Source organism: Sciurus carolinensis, chromosome 9 (genome assembly GCF_902686445.1).
Source record: "Sciurus carolinensis chromosome 9, mSciCar1.2, whole genome shotgun sequence".
In the NCBI taxonomy this organism is placed as follows: domain Eukaryota; kingdom Metazoa; phylum Chordata; class Mammalia; order Rodentia; family Sciuridae; genus Sciurus; species Sciurus carolinensis.
In genome coordinates, this window is record NC_062221.1 from 23,384,124 (window position 1) to 23,405,082 (window position 20,959).

Genomic DNA, 20,959 nt, shown 5'->3' on the forward strand with positions numbered 1-20,959 from the left:
AATACATGTGTATAAATGTTTTATAAAAATTCAGAGCATTCAAACTACTTACTAAGCATATACTATGCACCATGCACGGCTTCTAGGTATCAGAGGACACACACACAAAAAAATCTGAAAAAGTGAGATATACATGATAGTTGGGTGATAACAGGTGTGATGAACTGAAATAAAGCAGCAGGATAGAGAGAGAATGCATATGTACATATTATATATAAAAGGGGCTACATTTTTAGAGTAACCAGGGAAGGTTCATCAGATGGTGACTGTCAAAAAATCTGAAGGAGATAAGAAAACAAATTATTAAGGCTGTCTGTAAAAAAGGATTATTCTAGGCAGAAGGGACATCAAGTAGAAAGACCTTGAGGCAAGAACATTGGTGTTTTCAGGGGAATCAGTGTAGCTGGATCAGAGTGAGGGAGAGTAGTATGAAATCCAAGAGAGTTAAAGGCTCACAGACCCTCTACCTTCTTAGTCATTCCAAGAACTGAAGACTTTTACTGAGACAGGAAGCCATAGGAGCACCAAGGGTTTTGAGCAGAGAAATGATATAATCTGCTCATATTGTAACAGGATAACATTGCTATGTAACTGCTGCCATGTTGATAACAGATTACTTTGAGGCAAGGAAAGAAGCAGTGATATTGATACAATCCAATGGCAAGAGGATAAATATTGAAGCTTAATGAATAGGATTTGCTGACAAATGAAAGATGATTTCAAGGCTTCTGATTAGAATGTAAGGAATATTCATTATCTAAGATTAAAGATTACAAGAAAAAGGCTGAGGGTAAAAACAAAAGTAAAATTTTGGAGAAAAATTCTAGATGATTATTATACATCCAAGTAAGGGATGAAAGTGTGTAGTCTTGGAAAGAAAGTCCCGAGAGGAGATAAAAATCAGGATGCCATTTGCAAAGAAAACACACTGAAAGTCATGAGACCACTGAGGCAATAAATACAAATGAAAAGAGGTCCAAGAACTGATCTTTTGTGGCTGGCTAACATTTAATGGTCAGCAAGATAAGGAGAAATGAATAAAGAAGATTGAGAAGAAGTGGGCAGTAAAAATGGATAAAATCCAGGAAAATTCAGTCTCTCAAAATCAGAGTAAAGAAAATTTTTCCAAGGAGGAGGGAATAAGTACATTCAAATTGTTATATGCTTTAGAAATGTGCTGGTTTAAAGATGAAAGCCTGTGGGATCACTTCATGCTCAAACTTACATCTGTTCCAATAGTTTAAACTACATACAGTTGTAAATCACTTAACAATGGGTACACATTCTGAGAAATGTAGTGTTAGGCAATTTCAACCTATGTGAACACTGTAGAGCATGCTTAATACCAAGTAAGACAGCCATAATGTCACGAGGGATATAATCTTATGGGACCACAAAGGAATTTGTGGTCTAAGGATGACCAAAACATCATGCAGCACATGACTGCACATATATCTACATGTCTATAATATGTATCTCTATAATATATATATTCACATTAAACACACACAGAATTATCTACTATGAATATGATTTTTGTTCTTCAGTTTTCATGTTAGTAATAGTCCAGTAAAATATAGTCACATTCAGAACCAAATTAGCACAAAAAAATTAATCAAGCTACAAGGAACAAGGCAACAGTATATCTCAACAAAGAAAGACTCTAAAGGTCCCAGAAATGGAAACACACTGTACACACACAGAACACATCTGGAATACCTAGGATAAAATTCATTTAAAAGTCCTACAAGATCCTCATGAGTTAAAGCTGAGTTACTCAACAGAATTATTTTTGTATCAAGCAAAGATAAAAGCTTCCCAGTATTTCCTCTATAATGTTACAGAGAAAAGGTAAAGATACAAGCTACATAACTACAAATTTTTAAAAATCACTCAACAGCAAATGCTTTATCTTTTTTTTTTTTTGCGGTGCTGGGGATTGAACCCAGGGCCTTGTGCTTTCGAGGCAAGCACTCTACCAACTGAGCTACATCCCCAGCCCAATGCTTTATCTTTTAAGGTTAATATATGGTAAAGACTGAACTTTACCTCAAATTCATGGTGGTTCCAGGATATCACATTAGCACTACCAAGCTCTCTATCAATATTAAAAGTTCTCATTTCAGATTCAAGAGTATCTTTCAGTTCTTCTCGTGTTTTGAAATTCCAAATAAGGTTTGACCTGGCATGGTCTTGACTAAACCTAGACAAACATATAACCAGAAAACATACAGAAGCAATAAACATGAAAAAAAAATAAAGCCTCTATAAATAGCCCTTACTACATCGTATAATAAACAAGAAAATTGTAGAATTATTAAACTTTAACAAGAAAAAAGAAAACAGAAATCTGAGTAAAGGAGGTACAGTAAATGCTAATGGTAGAATCTTGATGATAAATACACAGGTAGTTGCTATGAAACTCACCTTTTTCATGTTTAAAAGTTTCATAATAAAATATAAAGAAAAAATAAACTATAAAACAAATCCATGTGAATTTTTAAAAAACGAACTTATTATTTCAATTTCAATCTTTTGCTACTAATACAATTTTAGATATACATGACAGTAGTTTTGAGTTAGAAAACAATTCTACTTTCAGACATTGAATTTCAGGTTGGGCAAAAAAATTCTGACCCTTTTAGTGTGAAGTATATGGGATGAATAAGAGTCTACATTTGAAACTTATAGACTACCCAATGTAATACCACCAAACTGCCAAGTTATAAATGGACATTTTCAAAATATCTTCCATATACTTTTGAAATAAGTTGGATTGGGCATGTCAAGGCCCTGGGTTCAATTCCCAGTACAACAACAGGTGAAAGTATAGAATAACATATAATAAATTTGTACAAAAATATGAATTGGTGATAGATAGACTCCACTTCTGCTTACTATCAGTTTGCATTCCTTCTAGAAAGTCTCATTTCAATGACTTTCAAGAAAGTTCTTAGGGGTACAACACAATTGAGGGTGCCTGAGAAAGAAATACAAAGGATATACTTAAGGATATCCTACATATGAACTATATACTTTAAAAGTAGCATGAAAGTTTTTAAACAATATATTTCCTTTAGTAGCCAAGGTGCAATCAATATTTCAGCTTCTAGACTGAGTACGTGGGTCACTTTTTAAGTTCTGTGAATTCCCCAAAAATGTCAATGTCTTTCTGTGTGTATGTTAGAGGTGAGGTTTGGAAGTGGGGAGTGGAAGGGAGTTACCATGTTTGAAAGGCTAGATCAACTAACTTGGATACTCATTTGTCACAAGTCTCCTGATGGTTTCATATCTACCTCTTCTCTCTTGCCCCGCAGTACTGGGGATTGAACTCAATTAGCTCTACAACTGAGTTACACACCCAGCCCTTTTTATTTTTTGAGACAGGGTCTAAGTTTCCAATATTGGTCTTGAACTTGTTGCAAAAAGCTGTTTCCAGGGGCTGGGGTTGTGGCTCAGTTGTAGAATGCTCGATCAGTACATGTGAGGCACTGGTTTGATCCTCAGCACCACATAAAATACATAAGTAAAATAAAGGTATTGTGTCCATCTAAAAAAAAAAATTTTTTTAAAACGTTGTTTCCAGAGAAGGAAAATCTGTCATTAATCCTTTAACAGAAATATCAAGTTTAATCAATGCTGAAAAATAGGCTTGAAGTTTACCTATAATAGAAAAGATCCCAATTTGCTTCTATTTTTATTCTCTGTCTTCTCTTTCGAAGAACTACTGGCTTTTGATTTATATTCTGGAAAAGAAAGAAACTATATAGTGCTCAACCTGGGACTACCAAATAGGTTCATTCAGAAAATCATCACTTTAATAAGAAATGAGACATTATTTTCATTAAATTTTGATAGAAACAAAATTAATAAAATAAAATCTATAAAATGTGAGTACAGGACATTAAATGACATAATATATAATAATTTGCCAGCATGTATTTCTACAGTGTTCCTCAAATATTTTCCATGTAATCTTAAGTTACCATTTCAACATCAAATCTTGTAAAGTTCATATATTTCACGAGTAAAATTTGTAATAATAAAAAAACACCAACTTGGTTCAAACATTTACATGCAAGTAATAGAAAATCATGAAAAACAACAAGTGAAAAAGGTTACAGGTTATTGAGCAGCTATAAGAGCCAAGAGAAGCATGTACGAATTGAAATAGCTAAAGGAAGATATATGTATCTACATTCAGACACGCGTGAAATGAGAACTGAATTTAACTTAATAAACAAAGATGACTCTACATGCCAATTTAACACATTTCACACACGTAGCAGGGACTTAAACTCACCACATTGTTTCTGTCCTGAATTTAATTATAAAAAGGAAAAAATGAAAAAAAATTTAAAGAAAATAGAAAGGATAGGCAAGTCTAAATGTGCTAAGCTATATAAATTCATACTGTATACTTCTATACAGTATGAATTTATAAACTTATATAGTATACTTATATACTGATGCTATCAATATTAATAATCTTAACTTTAAGTCAGAAAAAAGCCTGCCTGCTTCACTAAGTCTATGACTCAGATTTTAGCTGGAGAATCCAAATAAAGCTAATACCCCCGTTCCAGAGAGAGGCACATATGTAAAGTTTGTAACTGGAAGAGGAGATTTCAATGAGCCCCTGAAGTCTGAACATGGACTAGAGGTTAAGAATCTCTGCTCCAGTGGAACTGTAGATATTTCAGACATGAGAATTTCAATCCTCAATGTAAGAGAAACAAAAAGTACAAAGTGGTACAAAGTGAAATTTCAAAGTCAAAATTTCATTAAAGTGGCAAATTATATAAATAAAGCAAGAAAATAGACTATATTTCATAGGAAGAATGAAGGTAAAAGGAGTAGTAAGTTTGAAAAAGTAAATGCTGCTTGAAACATAAAACCTGTTGGATATGTTTAGAAATGCTTCCTACAAATTTTAATTCTGTACACTACCATGAAAACTAATAGAAAGTGACTGAAGTATACAAACAATTCAAAGTTGGGTTTTCACAACAAATCTTTCCTTAAGACTTCTAACTGGGAAGGCTTTTCTTTAATTTTCTTCCCACCTTGGGAGAAAAGAGTGGCAACCTAGAGCAACAAAAGAAAAACCAACTCTCCAAAAACTGAGCAGACTGACATTAGTAACAAGCTAATAAGCACTATAATTAGTAAACATATCCCTAAACTGAAAATAACATAAATATTAAAAAACAATTTTATACATTAGCCAAAGGTTAATTAATCCAAAATAGTTACAAATGGAATGAACATCATCCTCTGATTATATATGTAATGCAGCTCACTTCAAGACTAACCAGTATTAATAATCTTGACAAGTTTTCAGATTAGTTAAAGCACAAGATCATTCTACTTTCTATATTTTCATGTTGTTTCTATGAATAAAATAGGTTACTGTTTCCTAAAGAAATTAATGTTAAAAACCCAAGCAGAAATGATAATCAGTTGATACTACCAAAGATCTTCCTGAATAGCGTATTTGGTAACATTTGTTCAAAATTTTAGATAATACCCCATGTAAACAATATCAACAAACCAGTAAAAATTTTTTGATATTAAAAATACATTTTTCTTCTCAATTGTCTTTAAATAAAAGATATCCCTATCTACAGTTAAACAGCTTTATATTCAAGTTAATAACAGATAAATGTCACATATGAAATCTTAAGAGTAAAAATTTATTTGCAGTATGATAATTATACAGCTTGGGCTGGAGATGTAGCTCAGTGGTAGACCACATGCCTAGCATGCACAAGGCCCTGGGTCCAATCCCCAGTATTGTGTGTATGTGTGTGCATGCATACACACATATACACAATAAATATATACACACACATACAAATATGTTTTTATTTTCATTCATACAGTTTGAAACAACTGTTATTTTAGAAATAAGTTTAACTACTTGAAGTCAGGAGCTTATAATTTTTAGCAACTTTGAAAATCATTCATATCACATCTACAGATTTTTCAACTGTTCAAATGCTTTAAATGCTTTAGCAATATTATCATGACCAGATAAGTATATAGTGTTTTTTTTTTCCCCAGGATTGAACTCAGGGGCATTTAACCACTGAGTCACATCCTCAGCCCTTTTTTGTATTTTATTTAGAGACAGGGTCTCACTGAGTTGCTTATGGCCTCAATAAGTTGCTGAGGCTGGCTTTGCACTCGAAATCCTTCTGCCTCGGCGTGCTGAGCCACTGAGATTATAGGCATGCACCACTGTGCCCAGCTGTATATAGTGTTTTTATATTATCTTGCTCGAAGTGGCCCTATAAGGGTGGTATTGTTATTTCTGATTTTAGAAAACAGAAAAGTAGGGTTCTGAAAACCTTTAACTTGGATTAATAAGTGATAGACTTAGATGTCAATTAACCAATTCAAAGTTCAGTACTCTCTTGCCTCTGCTAGTCACTTGAAAGCCTGTCTAATGATTCTTTATATTGCATATCACTTATTTGAGTTAGCATTAACCTATTATGCTCAATTTCTAAATAACCAAAGACATCCAAATTTCAAATAGACATTTGTTTTGTTATATTCAGACATTTGGTAATTCCTAAGAAACACATTTGTTTTAGAAAGACACAAAAATTATTTGTCTTGAGTAAGGAACCAGTCACTATAAATGAAGACTGCATTAAGGGAAAACACCTCCCAGATGAAAGAATGTGCACTGCTGAATGAAGTTCTGCAGGACATAGTACATGATGAAGAATGAAACTAAAACAAGGTCTGACCTTGACTTGAGAACTAATATTACAAGATTTAAGAATATATAATAAAGTAAATCAAAAAATGTAAAACCTTGTCTCTGAATCATTTGTCTGACTAGTTTTGACTAAAAAGGCTAAACCAAAGGGCATCTTATTTTTGTAGGTACAAAACAAAATCCAAAGGGAGGGAGTAAATAGGAATAAAAAAAGTATGAAAACTGGAATTTATGGAAGAAAATTTAAGATGGTAATTCCATATTAAATACCTAACTAAAATTCTAATCATTAATTCATGAAACTATTAATCAAGGAAGAAAAAAATATGAATCAGATTTAGAGTCATTCATTTTTAAGCTTCAGGCATTCAGTTGGACACATCTGAATGCCTTCTCTGTGAATAGCAACTCGAGTGAGGCCTAGGACATATAGAAATGCTAGAAATTTGGAAGCATATTTTATTTTTACCTCTTTTTGAGCAATGCCCATTCTATCCCTCCAGTGCATCAACACAAGATCCACTTTTTCTTTGGCAAATTTTTCAACTTCTTTAGCAGCTTTTCCAGCTAGTCTTTGCCATTCTGGAACTTTATTAAATTTTCCATACTGATCCTGTAAAATAATGTTGACGTCCATTACATACCTATTTACAAGTTTACTTTAAAATTCTATGTATGGCAGAGCCACATTATCTATTTAAAATGATAAAATAAATATTGGATGTTAGGGTTAAATGGAAAAACAGTGAAAAGTTTCTACAGTAAATTATTATTTTTTAAATTCTTTTTTTTTTTTTTTTTTTGGGGGGGGGGGTACCAGGATTGAACTCTGGGCATCCAATCACTAAGCCATATTGCCAGCCTTTTTTTGTATTTTATTTAGAGACAGGGTCTCACTTAGTTGCTTAGTGCCTCACTAAGTTGCTGAGGCTGGCTTTGAACTATCCTCTTGCCTCAGCTCCCCAAGCTGCTGGGATTACAGGTGTGTGCCACTGTGCCTGGCTAAATTGTTCTTTTTGTCTAAGAATCGTTAGGGTTTCAGGATGATTCCTTTATTGGTGGTAATAAGATGCAAGTGGAAGATGACAGAGAGGAAGGAAAAAGAATAGGAAAACAATACATATACTATTACTCTAACAGTGTATCATGAAAGATGTTTAATTTTCTTGGGGATAGGCTAACCTAATAACATAGATCTTCTAAGAAAAAAGTGCCAAGTAACTTCTTTTACTAATAACATTTGTAATTTCATATGTATAAAATATCACATGATACATTTGAAAAAAAAATCCATTCCTGAATTTGCAAATAAGTTATTAGAGAAATATTCAACAAAATTAATTATATTCATGAAGATTATGATAGGGGCTGGGGAGATAGCTTAGTTGGTAAAGTGCTTGCCTTATAAGCACAGGCCCTGGGTTTGATCCCCAGCACCGCAAAAAAAAAAAAAAAAAAAAAAAAAAAAAAGATCATGATAGTTGTACAAGTTGCATATACTAAAAATTAATGCAATATATACTTTAAAATAGGTGAATTTTATGGGATGCAAACTTTACTTCTAAAAAGTAATTAGTATAATAAAAAGAACATTACTAACAAGATGTATCCCATTTGTTTACAATAAAAATAAATAAAAAAAAGAACATTACTATTTGACAAAATGAGTTTGTGGTGGTCTGAGTATGAAGTGTACCCCAAAAGCTCCTGTATTAATGCAGGAATGTTCAGAGGTAAAATGACTGTGAGAGCTATAACCTTATCAGTTCATTTTCATTTGAATGGATTGACTGGTTGGTAATTGTAGGCAGGTAAGTCCTGACTAGAGGAGGTGGGTCACAGTAGGTGTGCCCTGAAAGGGTGCATCTTCCCTGTGGCCCCTTCCCTTTCTCAGTTTCCTGGCTGCTATGAGTGAAGCAGCCTCTCTCCACACCATACTCTTCCCTCAGGATATTCTCTGTCTCACCCTGGGTCCAGAGCAACCAAATCAGCTGTTTATGAACTGAGAAACTGTGAGCCCCAAATAAACTTTCCTTCAAGTTGTTCTTGTCAGGTATTTTCATCAAAGCAATGCAAAACTGACTAACCCAGAGTTTTTGATTTATTTCTATATTTTTAGTCATTCTCAGAAGAGTATATAATAATACTCTTAATCCTGAAAAGACACTCAGGACAAGCATATTTACCATTGCTATTTTCACATTATCTCTAACATGCATCCGATCAGCATCCTTCTCAGGAACTGGATCTGAGCTGTCCAAGTATGCCAGCAAGCCTGGTGGCTAAAAAAAAAAAAACCAAAAAACACAAAATCATTTTTTAAAACAACAGCACAAAAGGAAATTCAGATTTAAAAGCCCAAATAAATTAACACTATGATTCACTTATGGTAACACTTACTATATGGTAAGTCCTCCAATAAACACCTTTTCAATTACAAAAAAAAAAAAAAAAAAAAAAAATCCCCTTTAATAGTATATGTAATTAAATTTTTGTGGACAGGAACACAAAAATCTTTCCAGTTTCTCAACACAGACTTACCAAAATGCGTTTCAACAAGTTTGTTGCAGTTGCATTATCAGCAGTCCAGAGCCCCACTAAATGTCTACTTAGCTGTCTGAAAAAAGCAGACGTTGAGAAAGGTTTGCTGCTTTATCTCAGCTAGAACGGAAAGGAATTTTTAAAAACAAAATATCATATAATTATAAGAAATATGGCTAAAGTAAAAAATCATTCTGATGCTAAAAATTATTAAAAATCAATATTTTAATGTGGAGAGGTGTTTGAGGTAGTAATTCAAGTATTAAGTTTGGAATTTTCTCCAAATTAAAGTACTTTCCAGATAGCTACACTAATTTTCAATAAATCTGAAACACGAAGGAGCAGGGTTTTATCCATTTAAAGAAAGTGAGAATGAAAAAAAATTAGCTATGATGACATAATTAGTTTATATAATGAGACCTGATACAATGAAATAGCACTCTGGCGTTCTTTGAATTTGTGAACATAAGCAAAAGTCAACAACTATTTTCTAAGAAAATTTTTTTGGAAAGGTCAGAAGTAAAAAAATATTTTCAGTTTTGGAGTATGGGTAAAGACCTAAAGTACTTACTGAAAATTATTCTAATTCTATTAAAAGCTAAAATTTTGGTTCAAAGCAAAAATCTAAGAACCATGCTGAATTTGTGGTTTGGTTATTTATTAATTTTAACCCCCATGAAAAGTACTGTCTGCTAAATTGGAAACTTCTCACAAGCAGGAACCCTATTTCATTCATCACTGATCCTTTCTAGACTTTCATAGACTTTGGCTTTGCTGTAAGAGTGATTAGGAAGCCTATTAGGGAAGTAAACAAAACCTCACCTATAGACGTATGTATTTACACATTACATTCCCAGAAGAACAAAGATGAACAGCAAAACTTTTTCATCAGAAAGTGACTACTACTAATACTACTCATTCCTAAGCCCATCTGGAAGTTAACGTATTGGAGTCTTAACATTTATAATTTCCTTCACTGGTATTTAGTAGGTCTCATATCAGTGACTCCTAAAAAGGTTCTAATTAGGGATAAAAGGGATAACATAAGTGGTACGTCTATTATAAATGGAAAGCTTTTTAATGCTTTAATTCAAATAACAGTAACATTTTCGAACTTCCTCCAAATTCAAGTGCTTCCCCAATAAATGCACTAATTGATCACAGTAGGGAATTTAACCGATTATGATAAAGGAACACAACAAGCAAACACCTAATAAAGGGTTTACTGGAATAACACAACATTTTAATGAACAATGGGATCTAACATTGCTAATAAGTACTTAGGAAATAATCTTCCTATCTCCATTTTCTCAGTCAATATAGAAGACTACTTTAGTAGCTGACATTTACAAGTAGGTTTTGCAGATAGCTTTCTATAATTAAAAAAAAAAAAAAAAACACTACTGGCAAGGCGGCACACCACAGCGCACAATAACTGGACATAGGTGACAAAAAATGTCATCTATGTGTAGTATTGAAATACTACACATAGTAGTATTGAAATAAAAAAAACATAAGTCAGTAATTTATGCTACTGCTTAAACTGAAATATGATTAAATATATTTATGATACTTAGTGTTTTATTAATGCTGTAATCTGGTATGACTAGGATAGCTGAAAGGGTGACATATATCAGGAATCACAAAGAAAAATGAAAAGAACTGGAATTCATGTTGCCTGGAATAAATGAAGAGATTTATAGGTTTTCTTTTATTTGAATGATTTACTGAAAGAAAGATGATTTTCCAAAGGACAAACTGTTCACCCACAAGAGATTTAGGAAATGCCTAGTTCAGGCTAGAAATATATTTAAGGTGTCTTTTTCTTTTATTTAAAGTAAAGCACCTAAATAAACAAAGGTATCTGAAAATTTAACTATGCAAGGTTCTTGTCTGGGGGTCATGTGCATACAAGATAGACACAGAGGAAATAGAAGGGGAAAAGGCCTGGACAAGTGATTACAGTTCCATAAGCTTCTAGGCATTCTTTTCCATGTTCCAGTTCCATGACTGTGAGGTAAGAGCTTGATAAAATTGTAGGTTTAAAACAAAAAGAAGAAAAAAAGGAACCAGTCTCCCCACCCAAAGTTATCCATGGCAGGGACAATGACCATTTGGGTACAACTCTTCTACAAGGAAAGGAAAAGAACTAGAGGAATCAAAAGAAAATGGAATATTTGTGTAAGCAAATACCTAATTCAGTCTGTTTTGTGTAGTATCTAAATCCATTCTCTAAACAGCAATTTTTAGGAAATTAAATCAAATAGCTTACCTATTTGTAAGCATCCTTTGATCTGAACTTATTGTAAACATCGCAGTATGCAAGTGTCGAGGTAAGGCACCTTCACTTAGGGCAAGTTCCTGCATTTTTGTAGCAATTTCTTTGTCACCTTCCTTTGGAAAAAGGGTAAGATGATCCCTAAAGCAGAAATCTAGAACGAGCTATCCCAACTTTAAAAAAACTAACTTTACAACTATAAACAAAATAATCATTCAAATATATGTGACTTCCAATTATCCAAAAGTAAAACAGAGGGGTGACATTTTAAGATATAATATGGCTTTGGAATAAGGTATAAATGTTTCCAGATAAATTACCTTACAAATAATACTTTGCTAAAATTAATATTAAATTAGGTTAATTTCCTGAATATCTGTCAGTCAACAATGGGGAAATCAGCAATTCCTACCAAAGGCATATGCAAACCTGGCTTGCTTTTGTTATTTTGACATATTCATTTTCATGGTCAATAAAATTCTTTGTGTTTTAAAGGATGATGTGATGTTGGGGTAGTTCTTTTTTATTCTGATTTTACATTGCTTACATGGACTTACTTTGGCAAACAGATAAACAGAACTACTAATCAAAGAACTATGAATTAGATAAGCAGTATAATATTTAAGATAACCTGTCAAAAAGTAAAAGGGTTCATGTTAGTAAAGAAGTACAAGTACTGAGTACTATTATACCAAATGAATATGTAGTAGGTATGCAACTGTGTACACAGTATGTATATGTCCATATGTCATTTTGAACAGTATACAGTCTGAGATGAAATTCACCAATATACTCATATAAATTATACTGGGTGGTAAAGATATAGATGATTTATTTTTATCTATTCCTTGTATTTTTCTGTACATCCCAATTTTTCTTCGAAGACCATAGACTGCTTTTATAATTCAAAAACAAAATTTGCCAGGATTTAAGTATAAACAGTCTTTTTTACAGAAATCAGCTTTAATCACCAGCTGTGGATCTAATATGTGTGGTTTGTATGTGAAGACAAGTCAGCATTTTGGTTACACTTGGTGTTAAATAAATATTTTTGTATATAATGAATGGTTGGATGGCATGTATTATATGAATGGCAACATACTGGTTGGTGAAGATCAGGGGTATAATTTTTTTTGACTGCATGGTCCTAACTTTCCTGGGCTACCACAAGCTCTGTAAAACTGAAGGATGGTTTACTTACTTTGGGAAGCTAAAATTGAGCATAGAACCCATTAACTAGAGGGGGGAAATTAGCCCTTAGGAGTATATACACACTGAAAATGCAAATAAACTTTGATGTTCCAACCAATTTGATGCCTTTTTGAAAACTGTTAACGGATTCCTAAGGACATACTAATTTCTGTACTTATTTGGTTGTGAGCTATACTGATACATCACAGAGCACTCTTATGTTTTATCCAAATGGCTACCAGGACAACAAAAGAGCACAAAAATTCAAGTCATTTAGATTGATGTCACTGTAAACATCACACTACGTGCTTGATGCTTATAACCATGATCATACTGCTTCAAAAAAAATAAAAGGATAAAGCAACCATTTTGAAAAAGCAATATCTCATAACCTCAATAGCACATCCTGGTATCTAGAATTTCATTACAAATGTATTTTAACATAAGGAGTTTTCTTTTGCAATTCTTATTTGACATTACCTTGCTCTCGACTCAAATAAGAGATTTCTGTGTAATTTCAGTACCTTGAGATTTCAATACCTTCATCATCATCCCCCAGTGAGAGAACAAGAGAGAAAGCTAACTTTTAATTCTTTTAAATAAAATAGATGCAAGAACAAATTTATTTGCTCTATAACCCCACTTACTAAAGTATTTAAAATTCTCATTTTATTACTGAGGTTCATTTCTGCAACTAGTTTAAAACTAATTTCTGAATAAAGAGTTAAAATTACTTTTCCTACCCAAAGTATTGCATATTTCCCACAAAATGCAATTTTGTTATTTTCAATTAAGACAGTCAACATTCAAGTAAGTTTAAAATTTCAAAATTGTTCTCACCTCTATTATTGCCTTCATAACCAATCCAGCTCCCTTTATAATTGCCATGGAAGGATGCTTTAAAAAGGAAAAATTAGTTATCAGTGAATAAAAAATAATTTTATTCCAACACATTTAGCTCTTGCTGTTAAGAAGGATGTATAGTTTTACATAAGGTTATGAGCTATAACATTAGGAAAGAATACACCTCAAAGTAAGATCAGAGTCTGGTAAAGTATTTTAGGTATTCTAACAATATGGCTTCACAGATACTGATATGCAAAGAGTTTATAATAGAAAGTAACTGACACTTTTTCCCAATGTTTATGAAAAGCTCTGCTAAAGCTCCTTGTATTATTTAGGAATCTGTTAAAAAAACAGGGCAACTTTGGGCATGCCATAGAGGAATACGAATTTTTCGTTCCTTTTACGAAGGAAAACAGTGGTCAACTGCCATCAACAAGGTTCTCTACGTGAACCACCAAGAAAACTGTGGGCTAAAATGTCCTAACATGGTAACATTAGGGTTCAGCTGCATTTGTCATTACAACAGAAGAATGTACAAACTATTTTTAAAACAATCTGATTCAAAAAGTAGCATTCTTAAATTAGTTGTTATCTGGCAGGAAAAATACAAGATCTCACCTGAAAGAGTTTAAAGAGGGTTCTTCCATTGGAGGCTACCATCTCTAAAAGCATATCAAACTGCTGCCCTTCAGTTGTCTCACTATATGGAGCACAGAGGGCAAAGGTAAGGAAGTCCAAAAGTGAACTAATAACTAGGGCACCAGTCCCATGATCCTGAAAGAAAGCAACATACTGCCTTAAAAACTTAAAACAGAAGGAGCTTAAAGAGCAAAAATATGTTCCTTTCTCTTATTCTGTAAGCCAGGCATAATTATTGACTTTAATTTCTCAACGTGAGGCTCAAAAAAATTTTTTTTGGTAGTGGGGATTGAACCCAGATGCACTTTACCACTGAGTCACATCCCCAGCCCTTTTTATTTGAGACAGGATCTCACTAAGTTGCTGAGACTGGCCTCGAACTTGTGATCCTCCTGCCTCAGCCTCCCGAGTCACTGGGATTATAGGTGTACACCACCGCAACCAGCAACAGGTTCAAATTCTGATGACTTAAGTAGAACTTCCTTTGCCAATGTAGCAAATCCACTGTCCAAATCCATTACCCTCAAGAGGAAGATAATTAAAATTCAGTCAAATTTCAAGAAAATAACTGAGAATTCTCAAATGTATATACTAAGGTTAATGTGTATATCAATAAAAAATGATCTTTGACAAGACTTGTAAGACTCTGGCAATTTGTTCATGTTTCTTCCAGTTTTATGGAATGTACATCTCCAAACTATTACCAATGACTAAGGAACTAGATGTTGGTTAACGGGAAGATCTGACTTATTTTTAAAACAGTTTATTTCACAATTAAAATTCTCAAGAAAGAAACAATACTCTAGAATATCACTGGAAAAATCTAAAAGCTGTGCAATGTATTCTTCCCAGATAAATGGATATAGTACTCAAACAAAATATTTTATTACTAGTAACCAAGCTAAACTGACCAATAAGGACCAAATATGGGGGCTGCAGTACAAAAGTCCACATAGTACATGTAGAAACCTCTCAATAAAGGTACAGGATTTCCCATAAAGACAAGTTTAATGACAACTTACCACATGGGAATTAAATTTCTCCAGTAAATTTTCCAGAAACTTCTTTGAAGAGAGAAGAGAAGCTTTGTTAAGCTGTTCTTGTCTTAGGTCATAGTCATCATGCATGGGCTATTGATTAAAAACAGTGAAATTCATAAACAGTCTCATGTGCTGGCATCACAAAAAATTCATTTACAAAGAGTATTTATTATAAACTGAAACAATTAAAAACCATACCCATTAAAGTGTATGGTAGAAAAGAAACTCATCATTAAGGTTTCTCTTTAATTCACTCTTGGTAATAAATGCAAGGTTTACACAAGGAATTACTTATGTTTGTTCTATACCACCAAGCTTTACTAAAACACTTTATAAGGAAAAGTCCTAGACAGAATACACAAAACAGATAAATCAGAAATTTCAAAGTTATACTGAACAACTGTCTCCCTCCACAAACTGGCACTGAGTTAGATCTTGATTGCTCAAACAGCTTTCAAATATGCTTCTTTAGCCTGTTACTACCCAACTTCAGCAATCTCAGTTCTTACATAGTAATTTCATCTACATGCTTCCAACTTTATCTTTAATCTATCGTACACATACCACCACAGTGGACTTCACGAAAATCAAAACCAATCAAGTTTACTCGTTTGTTGAAAAATTTTTCAGTTGTTTCTTACTAAAGATACAAACCTAGCTCCTTTGTCTGATACAAAAGGCTTCCAAATGACTTGTCTCTGCATCTTTCTCTAGCAGATACTCCTAATTACCCCCCAGACAGATCTTATGACCCAACCTTATTTGCTTCTTTCCAAACATACCTTTCTATGTGCTATTCTCTATCCCAGGAAAGTCTTCCTAGAACTGATAGATCCTGACCCATCCTTTAACATTCAGATCAAATTGAATATCCCTAGAAAGACAGAATTTTTCACCTTCCCCTTACCACCAAACAAAAAATAAGTGCTGCAATTCAGTGATCCCATGGCCCCATGTTGTATGCATGTGACTACTTAACTGAACTGTTAGCAATTTGAAGGAAGGAGGGAACTGTGTCTTAACATCTTTGCATTTCTAGCACCATAGAGCACTGCCTGGTATACAGGATGTATTAAATAAATGATATTTGAACAAACAAATGGCTTTAAGAGCAACTTAGGAAATGTAGAAGCATGGCAAAATGAAAATCTGGGTTCACAGAAACTAAAACCTTCAGTCAACTTAAGAAAAATCGTTTTCCTTAAGAAAAGTACTACTTACACACATGAGGGCACAAAGCATATCAACAGCTGCATGGATCACTCCATTGTTGCTCCTCTTGAGTGCTTTTACTACCTTCACTCCTAGACGCTCCCGAAACCTTGTGGAACAAAGTATATAACAGCACCATCAAAACATCTGTTAGTATTTCATTATTAAAATATAGTAGGTCACCTTAAGTTTCCATTATAGTATAGCAACAAATGCATATTTGAATCCCATCTCTCAAATATGTTTTCTTAATCATTTTTTCCTTCGAGCAGTGAAATTTTAAAGGTTAACTAAAAATATAAGACAAGTAATTTTTCATTCAAATTCAATAAAACAAGAGTCAGTGATATTACTCATAATTATGGGACCAATATCCCTCATAAGCCCCACTCGCCCTCCTTTTCAATTTCTCATGAATACAAACTTACAAACCACCAGATAAAAGGTATAAGGTTTAGTCAGCCATAAAGAAATAAATTCAGTATTTTCAATTTTGAGTTGTTCAAAATCTGTAAGAGAAGCTAAGTTCAAACAACAACTTACTTTGGAAGCTGAGTGAAGGCCAGAAAACCAGCTTTGGAAGCTACAAGTCTCCTCACAGCCTGGAACTGACTCTCAAGTTCTGCATTTGAAGCAACAACATCTCCCTCTTGGGACAACAATGCTGTTATGGCATTATTGATCAGTTTTTCTTTATTTTCTGAGAAGAGACCCTGGGTGAAGAAAGAGTATTTCATCAGTTTCCACACCAATTAATGACAATGAACAAATTATAATACAATTTATCTTACATCCTGCGTTACGGCATGTAGAACTCCGCTATATGAAATATTAGCATTGAACCTGAATACAGCATCTGCAAAGTTGCCATCTGTAAGAAGAGAAGGTTCAAGAAGATTTAGAGATTTGTATTCCTAACTTTTATATTATCATCAAGTAGATGGAAATACAACTACATTAAAATCAACACTTACTTGGAGGTGTAGCTAAGAATCTGAGATGTAGGCTCTCTACTTCTTCATCAACAGGCATACTGAGTAATCCCCATCGCTGACCTTTATGGGTTGATGTCATTTTCACACAAACATCTCTGTTACCAGAGGCTCTCACTCCATCCAGCAAACTTGCTAACAAGGAATCTCTAGGCAAGGTTAAAAGTAAAAAGGATTTAGAATTGATAATTAAGGGACATTTTGATTCAGAATGTAGTATAGGCACTTCAGTATGGTATCATGCTTTGAGAAGCACAAAGAACAGAGCTTTACGAGAGCCTAGAGTCCTAACACTGTTTTTCAACTTGCTGCTATGTGACCTTGTATATGTTACTTAAGCACTGTAGCTTTAATGTTTCTGTTTTAAGATTACCTTTAACATCTTTACTTGGGTCTACCTTGCAAATCACAAAATTCACCCCATTTAAATGGGTACAATTTTAATATATTTAAAGATGTATAATCATCGCAATCCAGTTTTGATATAATTCCATCACTATAAAAACTGTCTTTTTGTGCCCATTTATAAAAAAACTCAGCCCTGATCAACCACCAATCTGCTGTTTATAGTTTGCTTTATAAAGAAATTTCAAGAAAACAGAATCAAACACTGTATAGTCTTCTGTGTATGTCTTGTTTTATTTATCTTGTTTCTGAGATTTATCCAAGTTACTACTAATAGTTCAATCCTTTTTATTTCTAAGTAGTAACTCATTGTATGGATATACAACATTTGATCTATCTACTTACAAACTCACGTATATATGGATTTTTTTCTGGGTTTTGGCTATTATGAAATATTATTGTGAACATTCACATCCAAGTTACTGTGGACATGTTTTTATTTCTTTTGCATAAACACCTCATGGTGGACTTGCTGGGTCCTGTGACAAGCATATGTTCAACCTCTTCAGAAATTGCCAAATTTTTTCAAAGTGATTTTATCACTTTATCTTTTCACCAGCAGCATATAAGAGTTCCAGCTTTTACACATCCTTGTCAAAACAATTAGCACTGACAGTCTTTTGATGTTAGCCATTGTAGTGCATCTAAAGTAGTTTTTGCCCATAGGTTGTTTGATTTTTTTAGTATTGAGTTGCAAGAGTTCTTTATATATGGTAGACACATTTTCTTTATCAGCTAATGTGTTCTGCAAATACTTTCTCCCTATCTGTAGCTTGTCTTACTATTTTCAAAGTTTTAAATTCTGATGATGTCTAATTAATCTACTTTTTCCTTTTCTAAATTGTTTTTGGTATTATGTCTAAGAAAAATGTTCCTAACCCTAGTTACAAAGAAGTTGCTTTACTTTCATATATAAGCATTATTAGGAATAATGACACCTTTATCCTAGGCTATAGTCAGGAAAAAATAATACAATGTACATAAAGTATTTGACTAAAGTATTTGACAAACTGAGTGTTGAGATCTCTCCTCTGATTAAAATACCTGTACTCTTGCTTTTTCCTTGAATTTGGAACAGGAAAAATTGTAACCTTTTGCTTAAATATCCAGTCTTGTTGACTTCTGAGAGCTTTCTAAGATAAACTGAGGTCACATTATAGGAAGTGAAGAAAAAAACAAACAAAAAACATCAGGAAGGTTGTATTGTACATAGTGGCAAAATGTACAGAATTGTATTAACTTTAAAAACTGGACTCAGTCTCAAACCAACTCACTGCAACAGTGTGAAAGAACTACCTGAGATATAAGAATTGCCAATCTCATGACAACAGTTTTAGTACAAGGGAAATGCAGATATTCATAGCAGACATTAGACATGCACATTAGCAATTATGTATGTTATGAGCTGCAGCAGCTCAGGTTTTCACAGGAAAAATAGGTCACAGTAACATAAAAATAAGAAGTATATTCCTCTGGAAAATTGCTAACAACTTAAAATATTAACACATAAATAACTTCAAGTGTATTTTAATACATTAAGGTAACTTGCTACTTTTATCCAATTTAACAATGAAAGTAAGAGGTGCTATTTTGAAATACTTTAGAAACACCAGTGGGCCGGGGATATATTGCAGGGTAAGAGTGCTTGACTACCATGGGTTTGATCCTCAGTATGGAAGGAAAAAAAAAAGTTGCAGAAATACACTGTGTTTTCATCATTTCATTCAAAATCAAACCACCACTTATATGGTCTTTAGGAACTTGAAATTTGAATGAAGGTCATTTTAAATAGGTAATAATGTCTTCCAAAGTTAAATAATTTTAAAGTTCTAGATTGTAAATATTTGCTTCTCCTCTTTGATCAAGCACTTTGCTTTGCACATGCTAGGAACTCAAAAGCATGATGAGATAAAAAATAAATAAATACCTTTCTGTTGAAGAGTATTTCCGAACTTGCCCTTTTATAAATTCAATGGTAAAAAGTTGTGGATTTTCTGAGTCACAAACCAAAGCAAATACCTAAAGAAAAAAGAAAGTTCAACAACAACAAAATGATTAGCTTTATGGTTTTCATTATAAAAATTACACATCATTAGTTTACAATATCAGAGTTTGAGTTTTATTAAAATTTTCATACAATTATTGAATAAAAAGTTTCATTTCTTATAAAGTTGGAAAGTAACTTTTAGAATCATTGATCAATAAATCCATGAGATCAATACCTTTATTAGACCAATAAATCAAAACAGGTTAAGAATTAAACACAGATTCTGTTTCCCATTCTTTGTGAATGAGTAAATATTAACACAGAAAATCATTCAAATTTATCCATAGGAAGAAATTTCATTTAAGCTAATAATGCTTTAACTTACTTCTCCCAAAGGTTTCAATGTTGCAATATTATAGGTTGCTGGATCACGTTCTACTAAAGATGTTTCTGTGAGTGCTAAAAGTCTTTTTACAGGTTCCTTCAAACAATAAAATTGAGATTAAAAAGTTATTGAAGAAAACTGTCACAATCAGATGAATGCATTTTTATTTTCAACATATAGGTCTTACCGAATGTCTAGGTGATATTTTTTGGACCACAAACTCTGCTAAAGACGTGATGGATTCATCCGTGCTGTATTTTCCAAAGCGAAGATTCAAATATTGCTCAAATTCTAAAGGTTCTTTCCTGATCCGCAATGAAATACCTATGTAGTTGCCAGCATGGTCTATTGCGCTTTTGATAATCTCTTCTCTTTGCTCTGATGCAAATAAATGCTGCACAAATTTTCAATTTTTAAAAAAGTCAAGAGTTAAAACAACTAGAATATGACCATATTTAATCAATTCAGAGGAAGGATATTAAAGTAGTATTAAAGCAGCAATTCTAGAGAAGAAAACATAATAGAACTTCTCAGAAGGAAATAAACAGTTTTGTAGTTGAAAGAGTTACTAAATTAAAATCACAAAAATGTGAAAACTCTGAGGCAGAGTCTGCATCTAACTCACTGAATGGAAATTATCTCATAATTTCTTAAGGTCTGGCTTTTACCATCTTGTGCAAAACAACAAGCCAGGGCTCCATAAAGAAGCC

At 33.1% G+C, this 20,959-nt stretch overlaps 1 protein-coding gene and 1 non-coding gene across 2 annotated transcripts in view; both read right to left on the reverse strand.

Moving 5' to 3' along the window:
• Positions 1 to 20,959, reverse strand: part of Dnajc13 (DnaJ heat shock protein family (Hsp40) member C13) — a 120,452-nt gene that overhangs the window by 62,130 nt on the left and 37,363 nt on the right. Inside the window, exons 7-22 of the mRNA XM_047563839.1 lie at positions 20,437 to 20,643; positions 20,250 to 20,345; positions 19,805 to 19,896; positions 17,455 to 17,621; positions 17,272 to 17,351; positions 17,024 to 17,193; positions 16,490 to 16,589; positions 15,251 to 15,358; positions 14,208 to 14,363; positions 13,584 to 13,640; positions 11,547 to 11,668; positions 9,275 to 9,350; positions 8,920 to 9,015; positions 7,203 to 7,346; positions 3,664 to 3,746; positions 2,050 to 2,203 (exon numbers count right to left, since the gene is read on the reverse strand). Coding sequence (XP_047419795.1) covers positions 2,050 to 2,203; positions 3,664 to 3,746; positions 7,203 to 7,346; positions 8,920 to 9,015; positions 9,275 to 9,350; positions 11,547 to 11,668; positions 13,584 to 13,640; positions 14,208 to 14,363; positions 15,251 to 15,358; positions 16,490 to 16,589; positions 17,024 to 17,193; positions 17,272 to 17,351; positions 17,455 to 17,621; positions 19,805 to 19,896; positions 20,250 to 20,345; positions 20,437 to 20,643 — 1,908 coding nt within the window. The remainder of the gene's footprint in view (positions 1 to 2,049; positions 2,204 to 3,663; positions 3,747 to 7,202; positions 7,347 to 8,919; positions 9,016 to 9,274; positions 9,351 to 11,546; positions 11,669 to 13,583; positions 13,641 to 14,207; positions 14,364 to 15,250; positions 15,359 to 16,489; positions 16,590 to 17,023; positions 17,194 to 17,271; positions 17,352 to 17,454; positions 17,622 to 19,804; positions 19,897 to 20,249; positions 20,346 to 20,436; positions 20,644 to 20,959) is intronic.
• On the reverse strand, positions 1,925 to 1,998 carry Trnas-cga (transfer RNA serine (anticodon CGA)). Its single transcript has one exon. It is a non-coding gene; the product is annotated as a tRNA-Ser (tRNA).